At 45.8% G+C, this 20,685-nt stretch overlaps 1 protein-coding gene across 1 annotated transcript in view; it reads left to right on the top strand.

The window, feature by feature from the left end:
• Positions 1-20,235, top strand: part of TEKT5 (tektin 5) — a 93,021-nt gene extending 72,786 nt beyond the window's left edge. Inside the window, exons 6-7 of the mRNA XM_075011039.1 lie at positions 5,363-5,517; positions 19,400-20,235. Coding sequence (XP_074867140.1) covers positions 5,363-5,517; positions 19,400-19,613 — 369 coding nt within the window. The 3' untranslated portion in view covers positions 19,614-20,235. The remainder of the gene's footprint in view (positions 1-5,362; positions 5,518-19,399) is intronic.
• The last annotated feature ends 450 nt before the right edge of the window (positions 20,236-20,685 follow it).

The following is a 20,685-nucleotide window of genomic DNA, read 5'->3' as shown; positions in this document are numbered from 1 at the left end:
GGGATGTCCAGCTCCCAGTTGTCTGGCTGGAGGAGCGGGAGGGGATGCCAATGGTGAGGTCCCCCTCTTCACTTGACCACTCCATGGTCCCCTCGCCCTCCTGTGTCCCCAGTCCAGGCTGCTTCTCCTCCTCCTCTGGCTACAGCTCCTCGCCTGAGGTGTCCAGGAACACTGGTGGTGGGGAGCTCTCCTGGGGCCCCAGGATGTCCTGGAGCTCCTGGTAGTAGGGGCATGTCGTTGGAGCTGCCTCGAAGCAGCCAGCCTGGTCCCTGTCCCAGGCATAGCCCTGCCACAGCTCCTTGACCTTGGAGCATACCTGTTCCGCAGTACGCTCCAGGTGGCTCCTGGTGTGGAGGCCCTGAGCCAGGCGGGCGAAGGTGGTGGCATTGTGCCAATTCACCCCCATCTGGTGCGGGACCTCCTCATCCTTCCAGAGGCCAAGGAGGTCCTGCAGCTCCCGCTCCATCCCAGATGGGGCCCTTTTTTTTTCTCTGCCTGGGAGCCCTGCAGGAGCTCGGACGGGGGTCCATGGGACTCACGGGGGGGCTGGCTGCTGGCCATGCTGCGGTGCTGGAGCGTGAGTCTGGAGCACATGCAGAGGCTGCTCCTAGCACACCCTCAGCTTCCTGCCACAGGTTTCCTGCATTTGTGCAGCTTTAAGGCAGCCGAATGCAGGGACCATAGAACAAGCAGCCCTGCGCTCCAGCTGACCAGTGCCATGGCAGACCCGTATTTCGAAAAAGCAGACTGTGGAGCGTCTACACGTGTCCTCTTTCAATTTAGTATTTCGAAAGGGGGCGATCTTTCTGATACGGGATCAGGGTTCGGATTTTGAAGTCTGCACCCCGTTCTTTCGATTTTCTTTTGAAAGACAGGTTTACATGTGTGGATGCTCCTCCCACTCTTTCGAAAAAGGGCCATCTATTTCGATTTTTTGTGCATGTGTAGACACATCTACTATGTTTTTCTTTTGTGGAATAGCTGGGTATAGAACTTTGTGATGTAAGGATTTACAAAATTACTTATATGGTGATTACTGAAGTACAAAAGCAAAGACTAAAATAGCAGGAGAGCAACTCTCAGTCTCACTACCTTTCATTACAATGTGCATTCTCCTAGTCATAGAATTAAAGTGTTTTACAATAGGGAAAAACCTGTAACTCTTTGCAAAAAGAGCCTCCTTAGGTATCAAAGAATCCATGCCTATCAGTTTTTTGCCTGTTCCCAAACTTGCACCATTTTAAACTAAATTGGTTTAAAGAACAAACTCTTAAGCTAAATCATGTAAATTGCTCAAAATGAGCCACACATGGGGTTGCACTGATGTAACTAGGCCAGTTTCTAACCTGTACAATTAATCAATACAACTCGTGTAGGTAAGGCTCAAGTGGCTTATTTTAGGTTAGCTTGACCTGACTTTGTCTGTTCTAAACATAAAAGTTTCATCAGTTTAACAGAGAGGTGTTTTAAAAAAATATTTGATTAAACTCATGCAAATCTTAGAGTGGCCAAAGCAGTTTATAACTTATATTGATCTGTACTGAACCTGCATAAGCAAGCTATTGATATACAGATTCCCAGATACAAGGTTTTTAAAGTTTTCAGAAACTTAGGTCTATACTGAAAATTTCCTTTATATCCCCATATCATACCTATTACATCAGTTGCTAGTTCTTATATCAGCATATATGGCAATGCTGATATAAGAACGAGCATCTGATGTGATAGGTATGATACAGGGATATAAAGGAAATTTTCAATACAGATAGTGCTCCCAAAGGTTATGAAGGTTAGAAGTAAGGAAATCAATGTAAGCTTGGAATGAAAATGTGTATAAGCATCTTATGAGGTTCATCAGGGACAAGTATAGACTCTTGTACTTAGGATGTAAGAATCCCATGTACTGCTACAGGCTGGGAACCACCTGACTAGGAAGCAGTTGTGCAGAGAAGGACCTGGGAATTGTACTAGATGAGAAGCTGAATATGAGTCAACAATGTGCCCATATTGCCACAAAGGCTAACATCATATTGGGCTGCATTAGTTGGAGCATTGCTGGCAGAATTGAGGAAAGTGATCATTCCCCTCTCTTCAGCACTGGTGAGGCCACATCTAATAGAATCATAGAATTCTAGGGCTGGAAGGGACCTCAGGAGGTCATCTAGTCCAGCCCCCCACCTAAAGTAGGATCAACCGCAACTAAATCATCCCAACCAGGACCATGTCAAGCCTTAAAAACCTCTGGGGATGGAGATTCCACCACCACTCTAGGTAATGCATTCCAGCGCTTCACCATCCTCCTGGTGAAGTAGATTTTCCTAATGTCCAACCTATACCTCTCCCTAAATAACTTCAGCCCATTGCTCCTGGTTCTGCCAGCTGTCCCCACTGAGAACAGTCTCTCTCAATCGTCTTTCAAGCCCTCTTTCAGGAAGTTGAAGGCTGCTATCAAATCACCCCTCACTCTTCTTTTCTGAAAACTAAATAAGGCCAAATCTCTCAGCCTCTCATCATAAGTCGTGTGCTCCAACCTCTTAATAGTTTTTGTTGCCCTCCGCTGAACCTTCTCCAATGCGTCCACATCCTTTCAATACTGGGGGGCTGAGAACTAGATGCAGTACCCCAGATGTGGCCACGCCAGTGCTGAGTAGAGGGGAATAATAACTTCTCTAAATCTGTGGGAAATGCTTCTCCTGATGGCCCCCAATATGCCCTTAGCTTTTTGGCTACAAGGGCACATCGTAACTCATGTCCAGCCTCTCATCCACTATAAACCCCAAGTCCTTTTCCACTGTACTGCAGTTTAGCCAGTCGGTCCCCAGCTTGTAACAGTTCTTGGGATTCTTCCATCCCAAGTGCAGGACTCTGCACTTCTCCTTGTTGACCTCATCAGATTTCTTTTGGCCCAACCCTCCAGTTTGTCTAGGTCACTCTGGAACCTGCCCCTACCTTCCAATATATCTACCTGACCCCCTAGCTTAGTGTCATCTGCAAATTTGCTGACAGTGTAATCCAGGCTATCAATAAAGATGTTGAACAGTAGAGCCCGTCTTTGGGGTACTCCACTTCAAGCCGATCACCAACCTGACGTTCAGCCATTGACCACGACCTGTTGGGCCCATCCATCACACCAGTTTTCTATCCACCTTACAGTCCATGCATCCAATCCATACTTCCTTAATTTATGGGCAAGAATATTGTAAGAGACTGTATCAAAAGCTTTGCTAAAGTCAGGGCATATCACATCCTTTGATGTTCCCATGTCCACAGAGCCAGTTACCTCATCATAGAAGCTAATCAGATTGGTTAGGCATGTCTTGCCCTTGGTAAATCCATGTTGACTACTCTTGATCACTTTCCCCTCCTCCATGTGCTTCAAAATGGATTCCTTGAAGATCGCCTCCATGATTTTTCTGGGGACTGAGCTGAGGCTGATTAATCTATAGTTCCCCGAATTGTCCTTCTTTCTATTTTAAAGAGGGGCACAAAATGTGCCTTTTTCCAGTCATCCGGGATCTCTCCTGACCTCCATGAGTTTTCAAAGATAATGGAATATGGTGTCCAGTTTTGGGCCTTCCAGTATAGAAAGGATGTGGACAAACTGTAGAGTCCAGCTGAGGGCAACAAAATTGATTAGGGGCTGGAGCACATGACTTATGAGCAGAAGCTGAAGGAATTGGGTTATTTTAATCATTGGAAGAGAAGAATGAGGGGAAATTTGATCGCAACCTTCAACTACTTGAAGGGGCGCTTCCAAAGTGGTTGGATAGAGGCTGGGTTCAGTGGTGACAGATGACAGAACAATGAGAAATTGTCTCAAGTTGCAGTGGGGAGAGGTCTAATTTGGATATTAGGAGAAACTATTTCATTAGGAGGGTAGTGAAGCAGTGGAATGGGTTGCCTAGAGAGGTAGGTGGAATCTTCATCAGAGGCTTTTAAGTTGAGCCCTGGTGGGAATGATTTAGTTGGGGTTGGTTCTGTTTCAAGTCAGGCATTGGACTAGGTAATCTCATGAGGTTTTTTTCCAACCCAGATTTTCTATGATTCTAACATTTCCACTGCTCAAGCTGCACTTTCTGATGTGAGAGCATATAGGATAAGGCACAAAAGTGGAATTAATTCCTGTAAATCCATAACCCATGACACTAATGAAGGCCTCTTTGAAACTGGTTTCATACAGTATGACAATGTTTGAAATTGCTTGCCAGAAAAGCTCTGTGTTTCACTTCTGCACATTCAGGAGAGGGGTAGGGAGCCAGTCAATGGAAATTACTCTTCATTTTGTTTAGAAAACTCCTACTCTCCAACTGGAAGGAGATTACATGTTTGCATATAGATTTACCAGATTGCTCTGGTGTTGCCAGAACTGTCCATAATAAATGATATAGAGATAGAATTGTTGGGGTTCCCATTTGACTATTCTGTGTGTTTGTTCTCATGTACCCATCAGAGGAAGTGGCACTCACTATCATCAGTACCAAACCAACACAATTTGGAACAAAAGAGAGTTGGCTGCTTTAATTTAGGGGATTTATTACTGATTAATGACAAAGTGACATTAGCAAATAGTCCTAATCGGAAGTTACACATTTTAAAAATAAAACATAACCCTGAAGAGATGACTAGCCTTGTCGTTTCCAGCAGCAACTTTCACTGTGGTAGAGATCAAGTTCAAAGGGAAATGTGGATTCTGAGGGGCTTCTCTCTTACTGACGGGCATTGGTCCTGCAGTCAGTGAGGCAATATGGTGTTGGCCCTAGGGGGGAAAAAGGACAATGCAGAACCCAATATCCTATTTAACAGCTATTGAACATTTTTATCTCTGCCCCAGAGGAAAAGAAAATCGTTACTGGTAAAGTTTGCAAATGGCTCAAAAACTGGGGGAGTGGTAAATAATGATGGGACCATGTCTCTGATATGTTGCAATCTGGATGACTGGGTAAGCTAGGTGCCAGCAAACAATATGTATTTTAATACAGCTAAAAGCAAATGAATCTAGAGGGACTGACAGACTTGCCTGGCCCCTGGTCAAGGTAGGGGGGGTGGCTTCATGCTCCCGGAAGTGGTGGGGCCTTGAACAGAAAAGGGGAGCTGGAGCTATCCCAGACTGCCTACACAGAAAAGGGTAAAGCATTCTGGAGCAGGGAATCCGATCTGTTGTTGATTATTCCTTTTAGAAACAGTGAAAAAGAGTGTCCATAGCTGATGGAAGTTGCTGCCCAGATGTTGGACTAACTGAGCTGCTCGTGTGTAGCTGAGCACAAACGTTTATTAGAGAGCAAAGCTGGGAAGAATAGTAGTACAGAAATCCAGTTAAGTATATGGTGAGACCAATAAAAATGTTCTATTTGGTTTTATTCAGACACTTCAAGAAATTTTCCAGACAGAAAATACAATCATGCTGCTGGAGAGAGCTATAATGGCAAAGGAATATCCCCTGAAAGTAGCTCAGACCCGCCTGGAGGGACGAACAAGACGACCCAATGTGGAACTTTGCCGTGACATACCTCAGTTTAAGTAAGTGCATGCCGCATTTCACCCATCTCCCAGCTGGTAGCAGTGAGGATGAATCTGAAATGGATTCATGGAATCATAGAATCACAGCTGAAAGAGACCTAAAGAAGCCATTGAGTCCAGCCACCTGCTCGAAGCAGGACCAAACCCATCAGATCAGCCCTGCCAGGGCTCTGTTGAGGCGAGACTTACACACCTCCAGGGATAGAGACTCCACTTCTTCCCTGGGTAGAACATTCCAATGCTTCACCACCCTCCTAGTGAAAAAGTTTTTCCTAATGTTCAACCTGGACCTTTCCAACCACAACTTGAGACCATTGTTCCATGTTCTGCCATCTGTGACCACTGTGAACAGCCTCTCTCCAGCATCTTTGCAGCCTCCCTTCAGTAAGTTGAAGGCTGTTATCAAGTCCCCCCTCAGGCTTCTCTTTTGCAGACTAAACAGACCCAATTCCCTCAGCCTTTCTTCAAAAGTCATGTGCTCCAGCTTCCTAATTATTTTGGTCGCCCTCCGCTGGACCCTCTCCAGTGTATCCACATCCTTCCTATAATTGGGGGCCCAGAACTGGACGCAGTACTCCAGATGCGGGCTCACCAAAGCCAAATAAAGAGGAATAATCACTTCTCTGGATCTACTGGCAACGCTCCTCTTGATGCAACCTAATATGCCATTAGCTTTCTTGGCCACAACAGCACACTGTTGACTCATGTCCAGCTTCTTGTCCACTACAACTTCCAGGTCCTTTTCTACAAAACTACTACCGAACCAGTCGGACCCCAGCCTGTAACAATGCTTGGGATTCTTCCGACCCAAGTGCTGGACTCTGCACTTGTCCTTATTGAACCTCACCAGATTTCTTGCAGCCCAGTCTTCCAATGTGTCTAAGTCAATCTGGACCCTGTCCCTACCCTCCAGCGTATCTACCTCTCCCCCTAGCTTAGTGTCATCCGCAAACTTGCTGAGGGTGCAATCCAACCCCTCATCCAGGTCATTGATAAATATGTTGAACAGAACTGGACCCAGAACTGAACCTTGGGGCACTCCACTAGAAACCTACCGCTATCCCGACATTGAGCCATTGATGACTACCTGCTGGGCCCGACCTTCTAGCCTGCTTTCTATCTATCTTACTGTCCATTTGTCCAATCCACATTCCTTTAACTTGCTGACAAGAATATTGTGGGAGACCATATCAAAAGCTTTGCTAAAGTCAAGATAAATCACGTCCATTAATTTTCCCCTATCCACAGAGCCAGTTATCTCATCATAAAACTAATCGGATTGGTCAGGCATGATTTGCTTTTCGTGAATCCATGATGACTATTCCTGATCACTCTCCCCTCCTCCAAGTTCCTCAAAATGACTTCTTTGAGGAGCCCCTCCTTGATTTTTCCAGGGAATGATGTAAGACTGACTGGCTTATAGTTCCCTGGATCATCCTTCTTCCCTTTTTTAAAGATGGGCACTACATTTGCCTTTTTCCAGTCATCTGGGATCTCTCCCAATCTCCACGACTTTTCAAAGACAACGGCCAAGGGCTCGTCAACAACATATGCCAACTCCCTCAGAACCTTTGGATGAATTAGGTCCAGGCCCATCGATTTATGTACATATAGCTTTTTTAGATAGCTCCTAACCTGTTCTATCCCCACCAAAGTCTGTCCACCTTCATCCCACAATGCATCACTTATCCCTCATCCAGTAGGGGCCCCACACCCTCTCTGATCACCTTCTCCTTGTTAACATGCCTATAGAAACTTTTCTTGTTATCCTTCGCATTCTTTGCGAGTTGCAATTCCAGTTGCACTTTTGCCTTCCTGATAACGGCCCTACATTCTCGAGCTATACATTTATATCCCTCCCTAAACATCTGTCCCAATTTCCACTGTTTGTAAGCTCCCTTTTTGTGCCCGAGTTTTCCAAGGATTTCCCCATTAAGCCAGTCTGGCCTCCTACCACATTTACTTCTCTTGCTGCACATCAGGACAGTTTCTTTCTGTACCTTCAATAGGGCTTCCTTAAAATACTGCCAGTTTTCGTGGACTCCTTTTCCCTTCATGGTAGCATCCCAGGGGATTCTGCCCATCAGGTTCCTGAAGGAGTCAAAGTCTGCTTTTCTGAAGTCCAAGGTTTGTAATTTGCTGCTCTCTTTCCTTCCTTTGGTCAGGATCCTGAAGTCTACCATCTCATGATCACTGCTTCCCAGCTTGTCACCCACCTCTACCTTCCCTATTAGTTCCCCCCTGTTTGTAAGCAGCAGGTTGAGCTGCGCAAGACCTCTGATCAGGTCCTTCAGCACTTGTACCAAGAAGTGATCCCCAACATTCCCCAGAAATTTCCTGGACTGCTTGTGTACTGCTGTATTGGTCTCCCAACAGATGTCAGGGTAATTGAAGTCCCCCACGATAACGAGAGCCCATGATCTGGAAGCTTCTCTCAGTTGTCTAAAAAGAGCCTCATCTACCTCATCATCCTGATTTAGAGGCCTGTAGCAGACACCAACCACCACATCTCCGATACTGCCTACATCACTAAGCTTGACCCATAGATTCTCAACAGGCTTTTCTCCCTCTATGTACTGGAGTTCCAAGCAATCATAGTGCTCTCTTACATACAGTGCAACTCCTCCTCCTTTTCTCCCTTGCCTGTTCTTCCTGAACAGTTTATACCCTTTTGTGGCAGTGCTCCAGTCATGCGAGTCATCCCACCAAGTCTCTGTTATTCCAATCAAGTCATAATTCTTGGACTGAGCCACAGCTTCTAATTGCTCCTGCTTGTTACCCAGGCTTCTGGCACTGGTGTACAAACACCTTAGATAACCAGTCAATCTCCCCGCCCTCGCTACTTGAACCCAGGGTCCACTTTTGTTGTACATTCCTCTTTGCATTTCTTCCTGGCCTCCACGTTCCTTTCTACCCACAAGGTTTTGGTCACGTTCCTCCAGCAATCCTAGTTTAAAGCTCTCCTCACTAAGTTTGCAAGCCTACTTGCAAAAATGCTCCTTTATCTCTTGGTTAGGTGGACCCCATCTCTTCCCAGTAATCCTTGTGCCTGGAACAGCATCCCATGATCAAAGAATCCAAAGCCCTCTCTCCGACACCACCTGTGTGACCAAGCATTTACTTCCACAATTCGATGGTCCCTACCTAGCACTTTCCCTTCAACAGGAAAGATGGATGAAAACACCACTTGCACTCCAAATTCTTTGACCCTTCTTCCCTGTGCAACATAATCTGCACTAACTTGCTCAAGGTCATTCTTGGCCGTATCATTAGTTCCCACATGCAGAAGTAGGAAGGGGTAGTATTCTGAAGGCTTGAGCAGTTCTGTAAGGCTCTCAGTCACATCCTGAATTTGAGCTCCTGGTAAACAGCACACCTCACAAGATTGCAGGTCTGGCTGGCAGATGGATGGTTCAGTCCCTTTTAGGATTAATCTGGACTATTGCAACGATTGCAGAGTACGCAAAGAAAGAAGTTGCACAGTAGAATGATGTTGGTTACATAATAAGAAGTAATTAATAGTAAGACCTAGAAGGAGGAGGTATAATCCAGACCACCTTCTCCATGTCCTTTAAATCAGCATTCCACAAAGTGTGGTCTGCCGCCCAGTACTGGTCCTTGGAAAAAATCTACTGGCCTTTAGAAAATATACAAATTATTACTATGCACTATTATTATTGTGAATAAATAATAAGCAGTGAACATTTATTCATTTTTCATTTTTTTAATATGCATTTATAATTTTGGGATGCAAAAAAAGGTACTGAAAAAAACCAGGTCCCAATTATATGAAGTTTGGGAAACCCTGCTTTAAATGATTCCTTAAACACACACCCTCAAAATTTGCTGATGAAAGTCTAGTAGAGACAAATATTTGTTAACCCGCACCTGCCCTCCAAAATCCTGCAGCTCTAAGACTGACCCCTCCCCCACCAGGCTTTGTGCAGCTGAATGGCCTGGCTTGCTTAAATTCCAACAGAAGCTTTTTGGAGAGGGGCCACTTCACCCTTTGTGCATGAGGCATGCTGTTTGATTGTCCACAATTACAATTATGGCTCCTGACTCAAGCACTCAAGCCCCACAGAAAAAAATCAGTGGGATGTAAGCAAACAGACTTTTATAGGACATTTGTAAACAATCAGGCTCGGGTTCCCCAGAAACGAGGCTGCACCCAGAAGGCGAGTGCTATATTTGGTTTATTGAAAGCGTGACACCCGCGACGGGAGCCCCGGAAATGCCGCAGTCACCACTGGGGGAAAACCCGACGCGTCGGAGCTTCACTCGGGGGAGAGGCGCTGTAACAGGCCTCCTAACACTAACTAATTAAGCTGAAACTCATTTACATAAGATTACTTAAAATTGCCTATGCACTACCTTACTATTTCTTGTGGCCTACTGCCAGCGTAGCCTTGAAGTTTTGGCAATCGTACTTTGTTTTGCAGCTGTTCGCCTTGGCAGGATTACTTGTTATGCAGCTTTTCACCTTGCACACACTGGTCTGTTTGGAATTCTCCTGAGGGTTCACAGAGGGGTCGGACTGCACTCTTTACCGTTACAATGTCTTCTCGCACCCTACAACATTTATGATTTTCAAATGTTGGAGAAGGATAGCTCAGTGATTTAAGCATTGGCCTGTTAAGCCCACTGTTGTGAGCTCAGTCCTTGAGAGGGCAATTTAGGGATCTGGGGCAAATAGATTAAAAAGGGGGTGGTGCTTGGCCCTGCCAAGAGGGCAGGGGACTGGACTTGGTAACCTCCTGAGGTCCCTTCCAGCTCTATGAGATGTGTATCATTAGCTGTGTCTACACGTGCACGCTACTTCGAAGTAGCGGCACTAACTTCGAAATAGCGCCCGTCGCGGCTACACGCATCGGGCGCTATTTCGAAGTTAACTTCGACGTTAGGCGGCAAGACGTCGAAGTCGCTAACCTCATGAGGGGATCGGCATAGCGCCCTACTTCGACGTTCAACGTCGAAGTAGGGAACGTGTAGATGATCCGCGTCCCGCAACGTTGAAATTGCCGGGTCCTCCATGGCGGCCATCAGCTGGGGGGTTGAGAGATGCTCTCTCCCCAGCCCCTGCGGGGCTCTATGGTCACCGTGGGCAGCAGCCCTTAGCCCAGGGCTTCTGGCTGCTGCTGCGGCAGCTGGGGATCCATGCTGCAGGCACAGGGTCTGCAACCAGTTGTCGGCTCTGTGTATCTTGTGTTGTTTAGTGCAACTGTGTCTGGGAGGGGCCCTTTAAGGGAGCGGCTTGCTGTTGAGTCCGCCCTGTGACCCTGTCTGCAGCTGTGCCTGGCACCCTTATTTCGATGTGTGCTACTTTGGTGTGTAGACGTTCCCTCGCAGCGCCTATTTCGATGTGGTGCCGCGCAACGTCGAAGTTGAACATCGACGTTGCCAGCCCTGGAGGACGTGTAGACGTTATTCATCGAAATAGCCTATTTCGATGTTGCTACATCGAAATAAGCTATTTCGATGTTGGCTTCACGTGTAGACGTAGCCATTATGTGTGTATCATGTGCTTAACTGCTTTGCTGAATTAGGCCAAACTGTGACAAATGTGCAAACTCAGAGGGCAAAATTCAGAAGTGAGGCAAAGCCAGATCATTTCAAAGCTCCTTCATCTTGGTCATAGATTAAAACCCACACACTGTTTGAACTGGCAGACCCACCTACAGCAATTTAGGCCTGGTCTATACACAGGTTTAATACCAGTACAATTATTTTAGTTAAGCATGTGGATTTTTAACTAAAAACAACAACAAAATGCTGACACCAACTGTGCCTACTGGATGCAATTATGGTATGAAGGTGACGTAACTTTATAGCTTACTCCACTTCCACAGTATAAGATGCACAAATAGAAACACTTCCATAATTATACAATTGTGTTCACCTAGGTGGGCTGTGACCCTATGCTGACATAGTTAGCAATACGGCCTCAGACACATCCAAAAACTTACCTGAAGAAGCTTTTTAGCTTCTATCATGATTTCACTGTACGCATAGTGAAGTTGTATTTATTGAATTTCATGCATGGTTACAAGATCACAAAAGATGCATTAAAACCATGGCAGTGCTGGTGGGTTCTGATGAAATGAGCTGAGCTGAACAGAAAAAGACTCAAACTCAACACAAATTCCATGTAATTCTGAAGATTATAAAATGTTCAACAGCTTTGCTGGGGGCGGTTCACTGGGTTTACTATTCATATGTTCAACTTGCAACCTGCTTTTTAGATTTTTCCCAGAGCTATTTCTGAAGCTAACGTGAGTTCTGGTCCTCTAGTAATTCAGTTCCTGGATGGTGGAAGCACCGCAAAGAGATCAGCTAGCCCACATACTACTTTGTTTTTAGCTTAATAAATCTTTCAGGCTGCATCTACACTATGAGATAAATTCAATTTTAAGGCAGTTATCTCGATATTAAAACATCACTAGCTACATTCTAAATATCATTAGCTCAATTTAGGGAGCACTAATATCAATGTAATATCAAGATCATGATATCGTCGGAACCAGATGGGTGTAGCACCAAGTTTGAATTTCAAATTTTGAATAAAGGCCAGTGTGGAAGCACCATGTCTTTAAATCAAATTTATTAGCCTCCAGAAGTGTCCTGTATGTATTCCACAAAGCTACGCAGTTACCCGCCATGTACGGCTGCTTCCTTCTCCACTGCTCTGCATCCAGGTGCACAGAAAGAAGGTCACAGGAAGGTTGAGAATTTTAGATTAAATTGGAATTCATCAGCACCCGGGTGTACAAATATAAAGGGCACCCACAGTGGAACAATTCTTTTACTGCATCGGCAGCATCACACTGCATGAGCAGCGATTGCATTGGTAGTCATTTCCTACAATCATGAGCCCTCAGGGTAGTGATCTGCCTAGTAGTTCTCAGGCTCTGAAGAGGACTTCAGGATGGACTCATCAGGAGATTGTGGATCTTTTTGCAGTTTTGGGAGGCAACTCAGTGGCGAGGAGACTTTGGGTGGCCAAGTGAAATGTGGTAATCTATGGTCACTTGTCGCACAGGATGACTGCCAGAGGTTACTCCCAGGACTCTACACAATGCAAGGTGAAGGTGAAAGAACTCTGGCAGGCCTGTCACAGAGTCCTGAAAGCCAACTAGTGGTCAGGGTCATATCCACAGACCTACCACTGTTATGAACAGTTGCAAGAGCTTATTGGAGGTGACCCCCACCACGGAGGCCAGTATTAATTACGACACTTGTGGAGGGCTGGTCTGGAGTCTGGGGTGATCCAAGAGTAGCTGTGGGCCCAGGAGGAAGAGGCCAATGGAGAGGAGAAAGAGGGCTGTTCTTCCCAACAGCCCAGATCTCTTCACCATCGAGCTCAAACAGGTCCCCTCTATGCTGGTCCCTTCTACACTGGTCCCCAAGCCCCTGGGACAAAGCTGTTCTGTGACTATTTTTTTCCAAATGCTAGAAGCAGGTTTCTGGCAGATGTGGGTATGGGTACAGGTTTTCTATGGATCTGTGCCCCTCAGAACAGTATGTTAATATTTCTGGGGATGGAGCGCTTCTCCTTTTTGGAGATCCCCTCAAAGACCTCATCCAGGCACTCTTGTATATTTGAGCAGGCCTCACTTACTGCAGCTTCCATGGTAGCACATTTTGCCATGCCAGGCAAGCAGATAGCAGTCTGGTGTCATGGCACAACGCAGCATTTTGGTTAATTTTCTAAGCTTCTGGTCACACAGGATAAGCAGGTGTTCTTTGTCAATATCTGTTAGTTTTAGGAGGGTGATTGTCTTCTTTGGCAACCTAAAGAAGCATGGGAATTTGGATCTTATTTTTTTCCCATGCTTTCTCCCCTTTTACATTTCCCGGGAACACATTGCTGCACTACATGGCTGACAGGCGCTCCATTTCTTAACACCACCCCATAGCATGGGTTGCAGGCTCTCCAGGCCTTCTCCCCTCCCATGTCCCTTTCCCCTGGGCATTTCTTTTTATTTTACAGGGCTCCCTCCCCACCCAGACATCCATGTGGCTAGAATCAAACCCTTCCCCCTCACCATGCAGCTGCTGGGCTCTGCGGACCCTGCTACCACAAACCAACATGTGCAGCACAGACAGCTTCCCTTGCTTCGCAGCCCTCCCTCTTCCCCTGAAAAATGGACAACAGCTTACCATGTCCACAACCAAATGTTCTGGATAAATGACGGTAAATGATGGATCGTGGAATGCATGCTTCGAATCCCACCGTTAATACGCCTTAAGTAACCTTGCAAAATGAAACTTTCCCTGATAGGAGAGACAGAGATCCATTAATTCCATGGGGAAGTGCTTTATGTGAATTGTATCTCAGTTTTGAGCTACACTTTCCAGCTGCCATCCCCAGCATGGGAGATAGCGTGACAAAGTGAAAAAGGTGCAAGCAGGATCTCATCCTGCAGCACATGGAGAGGTCTGAGGCAGAAACCAGTAAGATGACAAGGGACACAGCTCAGTGGCAGTAAAGTACAGCTCAATGGCAGCAGACCACAGCCAAATGGCTGTATCACCACGGACCCCACTATAAATCTGCCCACTGCTTCTGAAGCGTTAAAATTGTCCTCATTCTTGTTTTGCTGCATTTCAGAGCGGGGGCCAGCACATCACACAGTTCCATAAAAGTAGTCTTGCGCTTGCAAAAGTTCTGCACCCATTCTGATTGTCCCAGGACTCCAAAACAATGTGGTCCCACAAGTGTGTGCTGGTCTCGTGAGTCCAAAACCACCACTGCACTGTCATCACTGGATTCAGGGCAGCCAGCATATGAGAGTTCTCGGACCGCAGTTGAAAGATTACCTCTTCAAAACCATCATCATCATCATCCTGAACTATCAATGTGCTTTTTAATAGAAAGCAAAATTGCGCGACAGTCTGAAAAGTTGCCACAATGGTGTGTGGAGTGACTTGACACATTTGGGGATCCATGCTTGCACCAGTACTGTGCCAGACAAAACACCTCAGGAAATAGCACAGGCTCCGGTTCATTTTCGCACAGTTACTGGGTGCTCTGAATTCTGGGACAGTGCTTTGTATTCTGGGATTCTGACATGAAACGTCCACAAGCAACTGGGCCTAAGACACTGTGGGATAGGTACCCACAATGCATTGCTCATGCAGTCAAACTTGGATAAGGCAAAGGGGATGTGTAATCTTGACACAGAGAAGGAGTGGGGCAAATTTCCAGACGGTTTGTGGACACTTAAATTTGAATTGATAAGAACGAGGTTAAAAAATCTAATTTATTAAATTAATTTACCCCATAGTGTAGACAGTGCAGCCTCAGACAAAGACTGTCATCATCACATGCATAGGTGACTGGTGCCTGTACGGGGAGGAGAGGGGCAGGAAGGGCCACCCAGAGGAATATGGAGGAAGCATGAGGGTGAACACTATGTAGCAATTACAATTTTGGAAGGAGTACGGCTGGGGGCTGCACCTCCCACGCACTACCTCGAGTCACTTATGATCACATACACAAGTCTCTTGAGGACAGTTGCACTAGACAGGGTCAGGGTGTTCATCCCTTCAGGCATCAATGGAAAGTTTGACAGCAGAGTGTGGCCGCGTCTACACGTGCACTCTGCTTCGAAGTAGCGGCGCCAACTTCGAAATAGCGCCCGTCACGGCTACACGTGTTGGGCGCTATTTCGAAGTTGAAATCGACATTAGGCTACGAGACGTCGAAGTCGCTAACCCCATGAGAGGATGGGAATAGCGCCCTACTTCGAAGTTGAACATCTAAGTAGGGCACGTGTAGCCGATCCGCGTCCCGCAACATCGAAATAGCGGGGTCCGCCATGGCAGCCATCAGTTGAGGGGTTGAGAGATGCTCTCTCTCCAGCCCCTGCGGGGCTCTATGGTCACCGTGTGCAGCAGCCCTTAGCTCAGGGCTTCTGGCTGCTGCTGCTGCAGCTGGGGATCCATGCTGCATGCAAAGGGTCTGCAACCAGTTGTCGGCTCTGTGGATTTTGTGTTGTTTAGTGCAACTGTGTCTGGGAGGGGCCCTTTAAGGGAGCGGCTTGCTGTTGAGTCCGCCCTGTGATCCTGTCTGCAGCTGTGCCTGGCACCCTTATTTCGATGTGTGCTACTTTGGCATGTAGACGTTCCCTCGCAGCGCCTATTTCGATGTGGTGCTGCCCAGCGTCGAAGTTGAACTTCGACGTTGCCAGCCCTGGAGGACGTGTAGACGTTATTCATTGAAATAAGCTATTTCGATGTAGCGTGCACGTGTAGACGTAGCCTGTGCTGGGGTGTTTTGGTCCATCCTGGTGACATGGACACTGATACTTTTTGATCTAACAAGTGATTGAAAGAAATCCAATCTCTGTGAGATTATGGTATTTCACACATGGGCAAAGGGTTTTATGGTCAAGATTTGGCGCTGAGAGGGCATACTGAATGCCTCTAGCCACTTCCAGTCTGACTGTACAAGGATCAAAATAACAACACAGGCTGCGCCCACAAGTTTGATAAATAGTAATTCTGGCTAAGCAGAAAGGCACTTTGTGACCATAACAATTGTCCTAGGGAAAATGTACCCCATGCTAGGCCAGCAACCAAAAGGTCGTTACAGGCACAATCAACCACTGCTGATTGGTAGCTCACTCCTGCAGGCCGGATAAAAGATCTGGAAAGCAAGTGGCAGGTAGCTACCAGAGCAGTGAGCTCTGGCTGGTAAGCACTGAAGAGCTGCCCAAAGACACCAGCCCAGGAGGGGGACAAACTGACCGATAGGCAGGAGAGCCTGCAGAGACCCAGGGGCAGTAAGAAAGAAACTGTTAGAGTCAAGGGACCGTGACCCTGCCCTAAACTGGAACCCAGCGGAGTGGAGCTCCCTTCCATGCCACTGATGGACTTGGGAGACACAAAGGGGTTTTCAGATTCCTAAGCTCTGAGAACAGACTGACATCTCTGATGGGTTATGTGAGCCCCGTGGCTGTGCCACACTTGTTCAGAGAGGATGCTGTTGCACTGATGCGCCACTTCACATGAGAAATGGCCTCCATGCAGCAAGAGCTATTCCAAAAACATCTAGTTTTCTGTGACTGAACTCTATCTGTAGTCTAGGCTGATGAGCCTGCCTGCGCACTCCATGATCCCCATCATTGTGGGATCTGATGGCCATGGTCTGAGGTTCAGGACCTTGGTCTTCTGCCATGAAGCATTAGCCTCATAGTGGAGACAGTACTGTGGGACCTTGGAGGGTGGAGCAGAAATTATCAAGGAACACTTCTTGACCAACCTGGATTCCAACAGCTGTAGGTGCAAGTTCTAATATCCAGCTGCTAGCTGTACAGATTGGTACTGGGATGAAGATGCTTCCCTGTAGTGCACCTGAGGTCATGTAGAAATGTGACAAAAGTTGACAGCAAATATGCACTCACATTGTACTTGTGTGAAGCACAGCAGATTTAGAAAGCTGGCTCCTTTCATGGCAAGCCAACATGCTGAGCTATCAATTGACTTAAAAGCTGCTTTGATTTTGGCATATGCCGCGTGGAGCAGCAGGAAGAGGGGTTGAATTCTCAGTGCAGCTCAGCCAGAAGCTGGAGAATCAGACAGTGTCCATTCATGTTTGTTAAGGGATGACTGCACCCTGTTAAGCAGAACATGAGCAAAGACCTTTCTAGGGCATGGCAACCATGAGATCAGTCTGTAAATGTCACTTTCAGTGTTAGATCCACTGCCCTTCAGATGGTGTCATTCTAATCTGTGTGTACTTTGTCAGTTGCAGACTCTTTTAAAAACAGTTGATGGAACCAGCCTGCATTGGCCTGTTCTTAGAAGTGTGGGCAACAAAGTGTCAGAAGAATTCCAAGGCATCTTTGAGTTAACTTGTCTGAAACACCCATTGCTCCAGCCATGTTTCCATTTTGTAGCTTTTGTATGACTTTTCTCTTCTTCGAGTGTCTACAGCTGTGTGGGTTGCCAGGTCACCTAGCTCCAGAGAGCTATTGCCAGATCTGGATTCAGCATGCTTTCAGAAATGTGTTTTCCATTTGCACCAGCTCTTGTCTGTTGATGAGCAGGGAGAGCCATCTGCTTTCATGGTGGAGATGTTAAAAGGTTGTCCCTGGCTGACAGACTCTGTAGGCAGGATGCTGACTCATGTACTTTAGGCAGTCTCTGGCTTTGTCATCCATTTATGTTCTCAGATGTCTCCCTTTTCACATGCTTCTGCCCACCTCCTTTTTTATTCTAATGGGTCAGGCCTCCTCTGAAAGCCAACATTTCTTTCCTGGTCATTGGAAGCACATTTCCCAATGGCGGCATGTAGTATCACATGTGAAGACTGTGGAAGGAAAAAAAGGAAAATATATAAATGTTGAGGCACCTGGGAACCCAAACCTATCGCTAGTCTTTTGGTCATGTATTAGAAAGTTATGCTTTGTGTTTGGTGCAGAAGTAGGAAAGGAGATGGGCAACTGTCATGGGCTTTCTGAAGAGAGAGAAATCAGGAAGCACTGTATGACTCTTGAGTCTGTTCTCTTGTCCATAGCCAGTTTAAATAGAAGGGATTCCAATTAGGGAGACGGTAATGGGAAACTCACCCCAGCCCAAATTCAAGGTGTTTGATACATTCAGATAAATACCCAAATATTTAAATGTTTCCCCAAAGTATATCTGAGCTATCCACCTCATGTGGGTCTGCAAGAAATTCCCAGTGTTCTCCCCACCTCCCCCACCCTTTGCTAAAGAAGCAACTCTTACAGTATTTCATCACTTCAGCCTCTGGCCTCAATCCAAGTCAGTAGCAGTATGAACACATGCAGGAAATATTCCCAACCCTCCATGAAAGGCTCAGATACAGGTTGTTAGTTTGAGAAATAATTGCAGGGTTGCAAGTCACTCCCCAGCCCTTGTTCACACAAATACCCGAATCCAAGTGAAGTCCTTATTCAGGCAGGCAAAACTCCGAGTTAGGGTTTTACTGGAGCTCCCATCTTGCTAATTTGAAACCATTTACTGTTTGTTTCCCTGCTTGAAGGATTTATGCTCCAGGAATAATTTGTATTAGTTATTTCTCTCATATGCTTAAGCACAAGGATAATTCAACCTGCAAGCTCAACTGCAATAGCTAGGGCAAGAAAATACCCATTGAAATACCACTTAAAGCTGTAAATGTTATCTGAGTTTGCTGTTTATTTGGAAAGAAATGCTCATATTGGCACTGTGCCTCTAACTCAGAATGCTGCCAATAGTACAGCTGAAGGAATTAGATAGACTACTAATTAATAGAGGGAGGTTAGCTTTGCTGTGCATTTACTGCAGCCACTGTGAATACTGTTATGTCATAAATTAGGTGGACCCTGGAAAAATGATGTTTATTATTTTACTGAGCAAGAAAACAGAAATGTGCTTTGAGCAATTGACATAATTGACTGATGAACTCTCTCTAAAACTGAACTTTTTCAATAACATCCAGCTGAAATACCTCAGAACAATGACATCCCTGGAAAAGCTGCATCAACAGTGGGTAGTGTGGGAGGGAAAAAGTTATTCTCAGAAACTGTGTCAAGGCATATTGTCTCAGAGGGGCAGTTGTGTTGATCTGCAGCATCACAAAAAACAAGCAGTCCTGTAGCACCTTAAAGACTAACATTTTTATTTATTAGGTAATGAGCTTTTGTGGGTAAAACCCACTTCCTCAAGCTGTTGGTATAGTGGCTCTCCTTCTACCAGGTGCTAAGAAGTAGAAGTGTTTTCACACTTGCTCAGTCCAACACAAAGCTGCTTCTTAAGACTTCAATCCCCTAAAAGTCCTGCAGCTAAAGCACGGCCACCCACCACTCTGAAGTACAGACCACAGGGAATGTTCGTTAAGCATTTGGTAACTTGCCTCCTCTTCCTTTTTCAGACTCGTCAATGAAGTATTTACTATTGATGACACACTACAGACCCTGAAGCTGCGCCTGCGAGAGGCCCAGGATACTCTTCAGCTGTTGGTCCTTAACAAAGCACGACTGGAGCATGACCTTTCTGTGAAGGCCAATTCCCTCTTCATTGACAAGAAGTGCATGGACATGCGCAAAACCTTCCCCAGCACCCCACGGCTTGTTGGCTACACTTGAAGTGGCACAAGTCCATCCACACCTTGTCAGTGTTTGACATAAATGGTTGCAAATCATGAAGGAAATATTTTTCATTTAGTTGTTTTCCAAAAGCACAACCCAACAGAAATAAACATAGCAAAATCAAACCTGTCACCACTCTTTCCTTACAGCAATGCATTCACAGGAACTGTAGTCAGTCCATGCTTTGGGATAAGAAATTCTTTTGGACAGAAGTGGACCAATTTGAAAACAAAAAATAAAAAAAATCTGTGCGTAATTTTATTGGTGGTGGAAGGTGCTGCTAGTCGCCATGTCTAGGAGTATAGTGATGTGAACATCAGTCAGTTGAGAATTGTGTGGCATCATGAACCATGCTGGATTCACACCAGCTGCAGAACAGCTGGCCAGCAATGACCCTATGTCACTGCTCATGCAGGCTGGCTTGACATTTATTTTGGGGAATATTTCTGACCTGAGTTGTATAGATGCTCAGTCCAGAGTCCTGAATCTGAAATTGTTCACTGCAAGATGACAACCAACAGATTCTGTCTAAGCCTAATTTTGAAATTTTGTTTCTTGTACATGTAGATATGAAGAAAATGTGTTAATACAAACTGCATTCAATTGATGCATCACTATCTGTCTGAGTCTGCAGGTAGCATAAATATTCAGAAACATGAATTCTCCATATTCAGCTGACAATGTCAACTCCAAAATAAAACATATTAAATGTCAGTATTGCCTCTCTACTGATGATCCTTTGGGGCACAAATAGGCAGTTAACCCAGACTCTTAGCTAGGTCTTAGTCTTAATCCCCCTGAAGTCCACATAGAAAATCTCTAATGTGGATTTGGAGGTGCTGCTTCGGGGAGCTGGTGATATAGGTGGGAACCAGGCTCTTTAACTCTGGAGCCTGCCTATTTTGGCTACGTCTACACTAGAAGCATCTGTCGACAGAAGTGAAGCTAAGTTTACAGTTATGAAAAACTTTGAAATGGCCATGCTAATGGCCAAAGCGAAGGATACTAATGCCCTGCAAACTCAAAATCTAATAGGCATAAAGGGATTTCGAAATGTGTGGGGGGTCCT

The sequence above is a fragment of the Carettochelys insculpta genome, chromosome 16 (genome assembly GCF_033958435.1).
Source record: "Carettochelys insculpta isolate YL-2023 chromosome 16, ASM3395843v1, whole genome shotgun sequence".
NCBI classification, from domain to species: Eukaryota; Metazoa; Chordata; order Testudines; family Carettochelyidae; genus Carettochelys; species Carettochelys insculpta.
Note: the sequence above shows the minus strand (reverse complement) of the source record. Positions and strands in the feature narration are given on the sequence as shown.